Raw genomic sequence first — 14830 nt, forward strand, 5'->3', positions numbered from 1 at the left:
TTTTCTTCTCTTCTTTGATTTCTGTGAGTGGTGGGGGTCATAATAAGTTAAAATAATGTGCTATCGTTTGGGTTTCGAGGGTGGAGATCATAGTATTTTCTGGAACAGCCCTTAGTACTCCACAATATTTCAAAGTCAACCAAACCCAAAATTGACATACCCATTAGCTGGATCAATAGCTAAAGCTCTTGGCTGATGTAGATCTTTCCAAACAATAACTCTTCGCGATGTACCATCAGTCCTGGCCACTTCGATCCTCTTAGACCCAGTATCCACCCAGTAGATATTTTTAGCCACCCAATCTACCACCATGCCCTCTGGATACTCCAAACCATACTGAATCACCTTTTCTACTGCACTACCATTCATAAAAGCTCTGCTTATTGTCTATAATTGACATTAAAATATATAAATACATAAGTATTTCATCCTAGAATATAAAGTATTCTTATTTCATCTGACAGTTAAATACATAATTATTTTTTCTGACAGTTAAATAGATAAATTTTATTTTTTTCACTCCACAGTTTAATACATAATAATTTCATGTCATAAAATCAGAAAAAAATTGCATGAACATTTGACTTTTACAATTTTTAATGTTGGCAGGTAAAACAAAATGACTGTTGACTCCCACATACATTCAAAACCAAAAACAGCCAAAAATCAAACCAAACAGCTTAAATTTTAAAACACTCATTAAAGAAAAAATTCTCATACCCTCTCTGTTGCGTCTGTCCAATAGATCCTATTGTCATTAATATCGTAATCAATGGCAATAGGAGCTTCCTTGATCCCTCGGATGGGAATCGGTCGGATTCTGTGATTGGATTCCAGAGACAGTCTCTTGATGTTCTGCTGCCCGCTAAATATGAGGAAGGCCTCGGGTATTATACATGTCTTACTGTTACCACTGAGCTCTAGCCCCATTGGGCAAGCACATACTGATTTATTAGGGGTCATTAGACAAAGATGGCTGCATTCTCCATTGTTGTGAGCACATGGGTTGGTGCCTAGAATTGAAATTGTTAAAATAAATTATTGAAATCATATTGCAATATATACAAAAGATCATACAAAGCATTTTTTATTAACTATTTCTGATTTTTAATACCTTACTAAGCAGTCTTGGTTTTGCTCATTGTTGAAGGCCTTCTAGTGATCTAAAGTTGCTTATATTGGCTTCCTTATATGGTCAGTAAAAACTGGAAGACATTTAACTAAATCTGAGGTACCCCATATGTAAATTTTGATCATTTGTCAACTACAGTTGCCTTGTGTTCCCTTTAAATTTATAGACTATAGGCGTCATAGAACTTAAAATCCCTTAAATGGCAAAGCAAACATGTCTAGTAATAGACAACCTTCTAGTTTGATGAATTTCTTTCAAAAACTTGGGTTCATCATTCGTGTGTTTAGAGGCATCTTCACTTCCGTTCCAATCTTGAGCGAGTGGTTGGAAAACTATGATGCTATATTGCACAAATTATTCGGCAAATTGAATTCACATAACTGACAATCAGACTGCTGTCATTAAGGAATTGTGATTAAGTACCTTCAGAACAAATATTATTTCTAGTTTATCCTGCACAATGACACTTTCTGGAAGTTAAGTGCAGGGATACAGGTGATCACCTCTCTCTGGTAAATGATGTCATAAAGGCGCTCATAATTGAGGATTTTTTTCCTGTGACAGACACTCGAAAGTGGTATATTATTTCTCATTTTTGCAGTGTATTCTGCAATTTTTGCTATGTTTTTTTTTATTTTGAATACTGCAACAATATAAGATTAGCAAACATTTTTTAAATCTTGCATTTCAAATTTTGATAGCATTATTTGTATGAAGCCTTTCCTAAAATAGCAATTATTAATCTCCCATTTTTCTGTCTTGTTTAGAATTAGCAAAAAGTTCTCAATGAAAAGTATATCCTATCCTGAAAAAGACGTTACCTTCAATTTTGACTAGGTTGACTGCCTTAAGTCCCATTAAATCTGGCAGTTGGTCAACAATGGTCTTCCTATCAATGCCTGACCGTTTATTAACACGTTCTATTGACCGTCTCTGCCAATCAGTCCAATAAATGTAATCACCTGAAATGTTAATTCTTTTATTAATATAAAATAGATAAAACAGAATATGTACATATGTGACTGGGTCCTCCAAATCCAATCCCCAACCCCAAAACAAAAATCATATTTGATTTTGGCTTGCCTGACCATCCTTACTTTTTAGCATGTTAAGTGGCTACCCTATATATTATTTCACAATTTTCATCCAGATGAATCCAGTTTTGTGCTTTTATCATTATCATGTCTTATCATTATCATAAATGTCACAGACTGCTAAATACTGGAAAAAAAAAGAATGTGTCCATAGTACACGGATGTCCCACTCGCACTATCATTTTACATGTTCACTGGACCCTGAAATTGGGGTCAATACTTTAATTTGACACTACAATTAGAAAGATCATACCATAGGGAACATGTGTACTAAGTTTCAAATTGATTGGACTTTAACTTCATCAAAAACTACCTCGACCAAAAACTTTAACATAAAGCGGGACGAACGAACAGATTAACAAAGGGATGAACGGAGGCACAGACCAAAAAACATAATGCCCCTCTACTATCGTAGGTGGGGCATAATAAACTTTTGACTTTTTTATCAGAGGATAAATTTTGATGATGTAGAAGGGTGACAAAAATATTTGTGCAAATAAAACATAACCAATTGGCCGTTTCAGAATCTAATGCATCCTGGGTAATATTTTCAAAAGCGTACACCAAAGCGTTTTGATTGGTTTAAAACGTTATAAACAATGGCAATTTCACCAATGAAATAACATTATTTTCACTTTGGGGTACGAACAATGAAATTTCCCATGATGCTTTAGATTCTGAAAAGGCCAATTGAATCTTAATTTTATGAACTTACCTAACAAACTAAATCCAAACAAATGAGGTAGATTTTGATTGACTAGTACACGTCTCCCTGTCCCGTCATAATTGGCCACTTCTATTTTATCAAGACTAGCGTCCCCCCAGTAAATCTTCATCTCAGCATGATCTACTGCGATCCCATTAGGCCAACCTAATGATGAGTTCACCAGAGCCAACCGACCAGAACCATCCATGTTAGCTCGTTCTATTTTTGGTTTCTTTCCCCAATCTGTCCAGTACATGTACCTGTAACAGAAAAAATGTTATAAAAAAATATACATTGATTGATTGATTTATTGGTGTTTAAACCCACTTTCAACACAATTGGATATTTCTCCTTTAATATTTTTTGAGAACAGATATCAGATTCCTGCACATTGTAATTTTCTTGACAAGTAAAACATTATTTTGTAACTTAAATTTCCGATCATTGATGAATTTCTAGGAATTTTCATGGATAGGATGTATAAAATATGACATGCTATATGCACAATATATATATCAAGTCAGTACCATAGAGTTTTGATTGCATTTCATTCAATCTTTACCCAAAAAGGAATACATCAACTTCTATTATCAATAATTTCAGTTGTCTCCTTCCCAATCCCACCACATCTCTTTATTCACAATGACAGTGCAAAATATTTCATTAACAAAAATATTTCTATTATCTTAATCACATCAAACTTCATTTTCATGGTCAACAATTTACACATTAAACCTACCCTGAGATTGGATCAAGAGTTATTGCCCTTGGTTCTTCTAAATCTTCAGCTAACAGAACTCTACGAGAGGTTCCATTCAACCTAGAGACTTCTATTCTGTCTGTGCCTGTGTCTGTCCAGTACAAATTACGACCAATCCAATCCACTGCAATACCATCAGGATGCATCAAGTGGTTGTCAATAACTTTCTCCTGACCTGAAAACATTAAAGCAATTTATCAATACATTGTACATGTATTCTCAAGTAAGATATATATTCCGATCTCTAGAAATCTGGATTACTCCCCTTGCATCATTTCCTCTGCACACGTTTCCTATCTACATGTTAACATTACCTCATAGATGGGGAATATGTCCATTGGACACAAATAATGCCCCCTTCTTGCATTTAAAGCTACATTAAAGACGTTTGGTGACCTTCTGCTGTTGTGTTTTATATGGTCGGTTTGTTGAGACCTTTGAAACATTCCCAATTTTCCATTCTCAATTTTACATAACTCAAGAACAGTTAAAATTGAAGCACTAAGTTCTGTCATATGGTCTATAGAGGAGAGATTTCTCATTGACAATCATACCACATCTTCTTATACCAGTGGTCTCGCTAGCCCAAAATAGAAGGGCGCCGCACCCTGAGTGCCTTCGAGTGCCTTCATCCGCACCCTTCTGCCCCGACGTCTTTTTCCGAAATTCTCTTGTGCCGTTTTAGTAAAATTTTCTTTCATGGATTTCTGATCTCCAAGTTAATTACATATATGTCACCTGTGTGATTGCCCCCAGGTTAATCATGTCATTACAATCAATTACAATGATAAAAACTTCAAAGGTGTTAATAACTAGTATGATAATGGGTATAGTGAAGTTAAACTATAAAAACATAATATGTTGATGAAAATGTACTATATAAGTCATAACTACACAAACAACGAAATAAAGACTATAGTTGAAATGCATCTTTATTACAAAAAAAAACCATATACAGTAAAAACATGAGTGCACACATAGTCCAGTCATTCTATGGTTATACCTCAAACTAATTGCAACAGAAATGTTTTTTGCGGAATTCGTGAGAAACATAACGTATAAGAAACATATCAAAAATCGAGAAAAATCGAAATAGGGAGAAGTCGTCAATTTTGCCCCCCAAAAAATCTAGATTTTACCTCAAATATTATGGAAAGATATGGCACCCTTAAATTGAGAATGACGATATGGGAGACAACTCGTAATGGTCAACTGCAGACGACGCATTTAGGTTCCATCCTTTTCATTCTGGTAAGTTAATATAAAACTTATATATCAAAGTTTTATACGTATTTAACATTCTTCAGAGTTAAAGCTACCATGCCAAGTATTTTGAATGTTTTTTGAAAGGTGTAGATACACGAGAAACGTCAAAATGTAGTACACGACAAAAATGAGTTCATTTCGGTTTGCCGAGGTCTCTAAACCAGAAATTACATATAAAACAGCTGGTTTTTTTTTATAGTTGAACTTCAGTATATACATTACACAAATTAAATAGCCCCGTAAAAAGGAAATTTTAATCTTATTGCTGACGATAAAAAAAAAGTATGGAACGCCGTTCGTACCAAAAAGGTTACAATTTCTAACTAAATTAATTCATGGAAAAATGAAGTTGTACCGATAATCAAATACAAAATCGAAGCAGACAAATTGGGTTAGGGAGCTACTTTTTAATTTTTCAAGTTTGTATGGAGGCTGGGATAAAATTTAAAAAAAAATAGGGAGGACAGAATGAGACAATTTCCATAAAAATCAAATAATAAAAATTTAAATATTTATTAATCAACCAATAGGGGGGAATTAAAATTCAACAAAAATACCATTATACAATTCAACTAAGAATAGACACTACATCGGAATAATTTATTGTTTATAAATCAACATATATCTTTTTTAATACTTTATTCAAAAAAAATCTTATATGATACAAATAATATGAAAGCAAAATCAAAATAATTGAATCTCAACTTAACAGTTTTATCATTTATAGGTAATAAAGGATGCTTGTGTTTTTTGTCGGGTGTCTCTAAAAAAATGGTGAAGAAATAACACAACTAAGAGAAAAAGGATGTAACACTGTTAATAGGGCCAGTCAAACCAGAAATGGTACAATCGATTCAAAGCTGTGTCTTTTGTTGATATACACACAGAGCAAAACATTGCCTTTGTCCCAGATTCATTACAAACATTATACTACATGTACGTGTATTTTTTTTAGTCAAAACAACTCTACTGATAAAGTTGCATCTGTTGGCCAGGCTATTATTCAGGCTTCCCGACCTAGAACACTTATTGCACCGCTTCAAATTACCCTCAGTGTACAAATGCAACATCACTTTGGATCAAGATTTTTATTGGACACTTTGAACACTCTTGGTTTTGCTTCTTCCTACACAGAGGTTCAACGATTTGAACGTAATGCTGCTGCTGCTGCTCATGACATAACCGACACCCAGTTTGGGAATGGCACATTCGTCCAGTACATAGCTGATAATGACCATAATCTGCGAACTTTAGATGGTGGTCATGGGACATTTCATGGTATGGGCATGATTGCAGCTGTCACTGCGGGATTCAGACTTGACAAAGCTGTCCCTAGGCTGTCTCGTACACTAAAGGAAGTCTTCCCCCTTGCAAAAATTAACATAGAATGTCATAAGATGCAATCTAAACAATTGTTACAGACAGAGTTCGCAACCATGAATTATGAGCCTTATATGATAGATACAACGTGGAAGTAAGACCTTCTGTCAAAAGTATGCTGGCCTTTGACATGCAACCGACCCAGTTGGTCAGCAATTATGCACAAAGTGATGGTCGGTGACTACCTAGGAAAATCATCTATTGTTTTTTTGCCAATGATATGGACATGAATCCTAGTGATCTCACATGTATAAATTCAACACTTATCTTCATAGGCAAGCAAGCAAAGGCTCAACATTGTGTACCTATTTTGACATTTGATCAACCCCTCTATTGGAAGACAATGACCATTACTAAAGATGAACCATCGAACAGTCCTTTAAAGTCAGTTATCTTAAGACTTGAAGGCTTTCATTTAGAAATGAGGTTTGTAGGCGCCATTGGTCACTTGATGGAAGGATCAGGAATTATTGAGCTACTTGAAACCGTGTATGCACCAAATGCAGTAACTCATATGACTAGGGGAAAGGCTATTTCATGAGCAATAGGGCACATTTTCTGATAAATACTGTAACAGCTCTTACGTCCAGATTGATTGATTGATTGTTGGTTTCTTAACGTCCAGTGGCAAATATTTCATGCATATTCAGGCCGAGAACAAGTTCACAATAAATTAGGAAGGTCTTGTCATAATAGAGGCCATAAGGGATGATAGTCGGGGAAATTTCGACTGACACTGGAAAATGAGGGTACTAGTATATTGAATAGGGACAGCAATTTTGCCTTACAACAGACCACCTACGGGCCCTCAAAGAGTTGTTGTAATGGTTCTTAACGTGCAAAGAGCGTGGCACTATCTTTACACGAGACATCGGATTTAACGTCCCCATTCTGACCGGACGTGACTGCCAACTTAATACATCCCGCACAGCCAAACGGACGCCCCATTTCGGCAAGCGTTTTGTAGCCGGTCGGGAGAAGACCAAGTGACCATATTTCTATTCCCCAGTCACCTTAGGGGGGCACGTCAAGAGACTGTCAAGATTTGAAAACATTTTTATAGTTTCTTATTAGCAGAAATCCTTTTGAACAGGAAACGAGTTTTCGAAACATAGAAACAGGGGTCTCGGCGGACAAAATTTGTCAATGTTGATAATTCGAAGGAATTAGGTATTCAAATATTGAAGTCCATGGACGGAAAAAAATAGATGAATTTTCATTTAAAAGAAAAGAACAGGCCATTATCTAGAGTGCACAATCAAAGTTGATGATGCTGTCATTCTTGTTGATTCACAGCTTCTCTTCCAGCGCTTTCTTGTTGCATCAAATGGTATATAATACGAAGAGCAGTCCGAAATATTCACCAATGAACTCTGTAGTCATCGCAGCTCAATGTTTGATCCAAATGGTCTAATGCGAACAGCACAAAAGTCTAGTCTTGCAGAGGCTATTTGGGGAAAGGACGATTGTTGCGCATTTGAAATGAACGAAAAAGACGAAACTCAGTATGTAATTGATGGCGGCTCTCTTCTCCATCGTATACACTGGCAAAACGGACTTTCTTTCGGTGAAATTTGTCAAAGGTACGTTGACAGAGTTGAACGGAAATACAGTAATACTATAATTGTATTTGATGGATATGCTTCGGGTCCAGATAATAAAGATGCCACTCACCAGCAGCGCACCGGTAAAGGAATCATAGGCACAAAAGTTTCATTCACAGATAGAACTCTTTTCAAATCTAAATGATGTACTTGTAGAAAAAACGGACTTGAATGTTCAGCAGCTTGTGGCGAATGTAAAGGAACTGGTTGTACAAATTCGAGCAAAACAGTTGACATGGACGATTAATTGACAATCAACTTCAAAAGATTTATGTAGAATACGCAAAAAACATTATAAAGCACAATTAAAGGTTTGATCAAACTATTGCATTTTTTTGTTATCATATAGAGTAAATATTTTGGTTTAAAAAAAAAGTATCATATCTGTCAATCGGTTTTTATTGTTGTTATAAGATCTATTGAAATAACAAATTGATCATTATTTGATCCATCTAAACACTAAAACATATATAAAATTAATTTGAAGACTCATGATATACTAGTAATTTGATATTTATTCCAAAAACATAAATTCCCAGTTTTTAATGATTTTTCGCTAAAATAAAACATTTCAGTCACCCAAAATTTTCGATTTCCAGAACTTTGCAGTTCATTTAAGTTTTAACCAGATGCTCCGCAGGGCGTAGCTTTATATGACCGCAGAGGTTGAACCCTGAACCGTTGGGGCAAGTATGGACACAACATTCAAGCTGGATTCAGCTCTAAATTTGGATTGTGATTAAATAGTTGACACAGCATAGGTTTCTGACACAGAATGAATGTATTCAAATGAACTTAAAATTTTTGTTTTCTCTTAGAGCAATTCACTATGCTGTTGAATATTAATCCTCTCAAAAAAATGTTTGAAGAATTTTTTTTTTTATTTATGAAATTTCAAATGAGAAAAATTGAACCCAATTTTTTAATCATATCCCCCTTTCCCTTATTCCAAAACTAATTTCAATTAAAATATTCTAATGGAGTTTGCAACAATTACTACTCATTTAAATACATCATAAAATATTAAGATGTAAAAAAACTGCTAGTTATCACTGAATAGTAAAGATTATCTAAATTTATCAGTTGGTAGTAAAAAGTGAATATACATTGTATATTGTATATAACAAAGATTTAAGTTGATTCTGGACAAAGAAAGATAACTCCAATTAAAAAAATTCTTGCAGATATTTCTTGCTTACTATACTGGACAAAGAAAGATAACTCTTAATTAAAAAAAAAATTGCTATTTCACAATATTGTGAAATTAGATATTTCTTGCCATTGCACAATACTGTGCAATTGAAAAGACTTGCTATTGCACAATACTTAATATAATAATTTTAGATCCTGATTTGGACCAACTTGAAAACTGGGCCCATAATCAAAAATCTAAGTACATGTTTAGATTCAGAATATCAAAGAGGCCCAAGAATTTAATTTTTGTTAAAATCAAACTTAGTTTAATTTTGGACCCTTTGCACTTTAATTTAGACCAATTTTAAAACTGGACCATAAATTAAGAATCTACATACACAGTTAGATTTGGCATATATCAAAGAACCCCAATTATTCAATTTTTGATGAAATCAAACAATGTTTAATTTTGGACCTCGATTTGGGCCAACTTGAAAACTGGGCCAATAATCAAAAATCTAAGTACATTTTTAGATTCAGCATATCAAAGAACCCCAAGGTTTCAATTTTTGTTAAAATCAAACTAAGTTTAATTTTGGACCCTTTGGACCATAATGTAGACCAATTTGAAAACGGGACCAAAAATTAAGAATCTACATACACAGTTAGATTCGGCATATTAAAGAACCCCAATTATTCAATTTTGATGAAATCAAACAAAGTTTAATTTTGGACCCTTTGGGCCCCTTTTTCCTTAACTGTTAAGACCAAAACTCCCAAAATCAATACCAACCTTCCTTTTATAGTCATAAACCTTGTGTTTAAATTTCATAGATTTCTATTTACTTATACTAACGCTATGGTGCGAAAACCAAGAAAAATGCTTATTTGGGTCCCTTTTTGGCCCCTAATTCCTAAACTGTTGGGACCGAAACTCCCAAAATCAATACCAACCTTCCTTTTGTGGTCATAAACATTGTGTTAAATTTCATTGATTTCTATTTACTTTAACTAAAGTTATTGTGCGAAAACCAAGAATAATGCTTATTTGGGCCCTTTTTTGGCCCCTAATTCCTAAACTGTTGAAACCAAAACTCCCAAAATCAATCCCAACCTTTCTTTTGTGGTCATAAACCTTGTGTCAAAATTTCATAGATTTCTATTAACTTAAACTAAAGTTATAGTGCGAAAACCAAGAAAATGCTTATTTGGGCCCTTTTTGGCCCCTAATTCCTAAAATGTTGGGACCAAAACTCCCAAAATCAATACCAGCCTTCCTTTTATGGTCATAAACCTTGTGTTAAAATTTCATAGATTTCTATTCACTTTTACTAAAGTAAGAGTGCGAAAACTAAAAGTATTCGGACGACGACGACGACGACGACGACGCCAACGTGATAGCAATATACGACGAAAATTTTTTCAAAATTTGCGGTCGTATAAAAAATGATTACTGTTATAAGGTCTATTGACTTGCTTAAAAATTGTGTACATTGCTGTTTTAATTTTTTAGTCTCGGCAAATCTCCAGTTTTCGACGATTTTTCATCAACATCCAAGGTTTTCACCCTAAATTTTCAACTTCCTGTAATTTGAAGTTCGTCATAGTTGTAAAAAATCATTACTGTTATAAGATCTATCGACTTGATTAAAAATTATGCAAATTGCTATATTTGTTTTTTGAGTCACGTCAAATTACCAGTTTTCAGCGATTTTTTTCATTAAAATCCGAGGTTTTCACCCAAAATTTTCGATTTCCAGAACTTTGCAGTTCATCATAGTTTAAATAAATGATTACTGTTATCAAATGTATTGATTTGCTTAAAAATTGTGTACATTGCTGTCTTAATTTTTCAGTCACGGCAAATCTCCAGTTTTCGGCGATTTTTCATCAAAATCCAAGGTTTTCACCCAAAACTTTCAATTTCCTGTACTTTGAAGTTCATCATAGTTTTAAAAAATCATTACTGTTATAAGATCTATCGACTTGATTAAAAATTATGCAAGTTGCTATTTATGTTTTTGAGTCACGGCAAATCACCAGTTTTGAGGGATTTTTCACCAAAAATCCAGGTTTTCACCCAAAATTAACATTTTCCCTTCATTCAGCCATTTTCGATTTTTTTTATGTTCAGCAGTAGACCTAAAGCCGCTAGAAAAACTAGAAGAACATTATGTTGCAATTAGTTTGAGGTTTGGTCATATTTTGGCTAGAATGACTGGACTAACACTGAAATGTCTCGCCTTCTTTACTAATCATTGATATTATGTTGATAGTCCTAAGTATAAAGCTTTATTACAACTGTCACATAAACGTTACATTAACCAAGATTACTAAACAAAGACCAATGAACCATGAAAATTAGGTCAAGGTCAAATGAATCATGCCAGGCTGTCATGTACAGCTAACAATGCTTCCATAAAACAAATATAGTTGACCTAATACTTATGGTTTTAAGAAAAATAGACCAAAACACAAGAACTTTATACTGAGCAATGAACCGTGAAAATGAGGTCAAGGTAAAAAAAAACCTGCGTGACTAATATATAGATCATAAAATATTTCCATACACTTCATATAGTTGACTTATGGCCTATAGTATCAGAGTAAAAGACCAAAACTGAAAAACTTAACTTTGACCACTGAACCATGAAAATGAGGTCAAGGTCAGATGATATCTGTTCGCTAGACATGTTCACCTTACAATCATTCCATACAACAAATATAGTAAACCTATTGCATAAAGAATGAGAAAAACAGACCAAAACACAAAAAATTAACTATAACCACTGAACCATGAAAATGAGGTCAAGGTCAGATGACACCTGCCAGTTGGACATGTACTCCTTATAGTCCTTCCATACACCAAATATACTAGCCCTATTGCTTATGGTATCTGAGATATGGACTTGACCACCAAAACTTGACCTTGTTTATTGAGCCATGAAATGAGGTCGAGGTCAAGTGAAAACTGTCTGCCGGGCATGAGGACCTTGCAAGGTACGCACATACCAAATATAGTAATCCTTTTACTTATAATAAGATAGAATTTAACATTACAAAAAATCTTAACTTTTTTTTCAAGTGGTCACTGAACCATGAAAATGAGGTCAATGACATTTGACATGTGACTGATGGAAACTTCGTAACATGAGGCATCTATATACAAAGTATGAAGCAATCAGGTCTTCCACCTCCTAAAATATAAAGCTTTTAAGAAGTGAGCTAACAACGCCGCCAATGCCGCCGCCAATGCCGCCGCCGCCAGATCACTATCCCTATGTCGAGCTTTCTGCAACTAAAGTTGCAGGCTCGACAAAAAGAGATTAGTTAACTCGTGATACACACAGAAACGTAGACAAAAAATAACCAGTGCCTTTTTTTACCATATAAAGTGCCCTGCCCTCCACTAGCACCCTGCCCCTTTTGATTTCTAGCTAGAGCACTGTATACTTATATGAAACTTGCACAAAAATTGTCAACATGGGAAATAACTCCTGCTATTTTAAGTCAATAAAACTGAAAATATGACTTAAACCTCCAGCTTTACCTGTTCCTTCGATATTGGTCCTTCAAATAGCATGGACCTCATCATCAGTCCAGTATACTTGGTTATCAACCGGGTTGAAATCAATAGCTATTGCATGCTGTACTTTGGTCAGTTCGAAATGTTGCTAATTCTTCCTCATTCTGTCTGATTGTCTCATTGGCAGTCATACTACTTCTTGTTTTGATATGAAACGTACACAAAACTTTGTTAAACAAGAGGCTCTCAAGAGCCTGAATCGCTCACCTGAATTTTTTTGTTTTAATCTCTCATCAATGATTATTTTGGCTTTTCAATTTATTTAAATGTTCTTTAAATCGTCCTATTCTCTTCAAAAGCCAAAAAAAAAATCATTTTCTCCTATGTTCTATTTTAGCCATAGGAGCTATGTTTCTTGACATACAAGGAAATGAAATATAAAATTTATACTAGATACTCTGAAACTCTGAAACTCATTTAGCGTAAGTTTGGCTGAAATTGATTCAGCAGTTTCAAAGGAGAAGATTTTTTAAAGTAAGTCAACATGATGAACAAATTGTGAAAAAAGTCTTTAAAGGGCAATAACTCCTTAAGAGGTCAATTGACCATTTTGGTCACATTGAATTATTTGTAGATCTTACTTTGCTGAACATTTTTGCTGTTTACAGTTTATCTTTATCTATAATAATATTCAAGATAATGACCAAAAACTGCAAAATTTCCTTAAAATTACCAATTAAGTGGCAGCAACCCAACCATGGTTTGTTTGATTCATCTGAAAATTTCAGGGCTGATTGATCTTGACCTAATGAACATTTTTACCCCATGTCAGATTTGCTCTAAATGCTTTCGTTTTTGAGATATAAGCCAAAAACTGCATTTGACCCCTATGTTCTATTTAAAGTAACGGCGGCCATGTTTTTTAACGGATCAAAAATCGAAGCTCACACTTTGTGCAGAATACTCTAAGGAACAATCATGCTAAGTTTCATTCAAATCCATTCAGTAGTTTCAGAGGAGAAGATGTTTGAAAAATTGTTAACGACGACAGACGATGACGGACGCCAAGTGATAAGAAAAGCTCACATGGCCTTTTAGGCCAGGTGAGCTAAAAAGGAAATAACTCCTTCTAATCTTAAAAGTCCAAAAAAATTAAAATCGTATTCAAACATCCATCTTTACCTGTTCCATCAATATTGGCCCTCCAAATAGCATGAACCTCATCATCGGTCCAATATACTTGGTTATCCACTGGGTCGAAATCAATAGCTATTGCATGCTGTACATTGGTGAGTTCTAATACCACATCTGTGTAGTCAGGTGTATCTAGTGATATCCTCCTTAAATCTGTTCTTCTGGCTAGCAGTAATAATTGCTCATATCCTACAAATAATAAAGGTCATTTTACAATGCAATTCTTATTTTTATTAAAGTAATATTTCATCGAAATGCAATTTCCTGTCCTCTATAAAAAAAAAATCTGTAAATTCATTAATAGCTTAGACATATTTCATTAATTTTGAATTTCAAATGATTGATTGATTGATACTTTGGTGTTTAACTAGACTTTCAAGCCTAATTTGCTATTTTGTGGCTAACACCTTTGTTTGACGAAGGAGTTGACTTTTTGTAGGAAAACGGAAGAGCTGTACGGACACCTACGTTCATTACATGTTTTGTTGTCCAATTTAAGTTTGATTCCTGTGGGTCAGGCATCTTGTATGATTTTTAATTTCAGTTTCGTGTGTATACATGGTATATAATTATAAGAGTTAAGTATGTCGTCCATTATCACCGAACTAGTATAAATTTTAGTTTAGGGGCCAGCTAAAGGATGACTCAGGGTGTGAGAGTTTCTCGCTGCATTGAAGACACATTGGTGGCCTTTGGCTGTTGTCTGTTCTTTGGTCGGGTTGTTGTCTCTTTCATACATTCCCTATTTCCATTAATTCTCAATTTAACATGTGTAGAAAGGATAAGCTGTTTGGATAACTACCTTCATTACTGGTTTTGTGGTCAAATTTAAATTGATTCCTGTAGATAAGGGACAGACATATTTGTAGAAAAGATGAGCTGTATGGACACCTACCTTTATAACATGTTGTGTTGTCCAACTTTAGTTTGATTTTTGTGGTACAGGCATATGTGTAGAAAAGATGATCTGTGTGGTCACCTACCTTCAATACATGCTTTGTTATCCAATTTTAGTATGATTCCTGTGGGACAGG

At 34.4% G+C, this 14830-nt stretch overlaps 1 protein-coding gene across 2 annotated transcripts in view; it reads right to left on the bottom strand.

Moving 5' to 3' along the window:
- The window catches only part of LOC134683166 (low-density lipoprotein receptor-related protein 6-like), a 44897-nt gene that overhangs the window by 13650 nt on the left and 16417 nt on the right, over positions 1-14830 (bottom strand). For both annotated transcript variants that reach the window (XM_063542280.1, XM_063542279.1), the window contains 6 exons: positions 13785-13985; positions 3672-3867; positions 2942-3192; positions 1954-2094; positions 721-1013; positions 161-387 (listed from right to left, as the gene is read on the bottom strand). In XM_063542280.1, coding sequence (XP_063398350.1) covers positions 161-387; positions 721-1013; positions 1954-2094; positions 2942-3192; positions 3672-3867; positions 13785-13985 — 1309 coding nt within the window. The remainder of the gene's footprint in view (positions 1-160; positions 388-720; positions 1014-1953; positions 2095-2941; positions 3193-3671; positions 3868-13784; positions 13986-14830) is intronic.

This window comes from Mytilus trossulus, chromosome 9, assembly GCF_036588685.1.
Source record: "Mytilus trossulus isolate FHL-02 chromosome 9, PNRI_Mtr1.1.1.hap1, whole genome shotgun sequence".
Lineage (NCBI taxonomy): Eukaryota > Metazoa > Mollusca > Bivalvia > Mytilida > Mytilidae > Mytilus > Mytilus trossulus.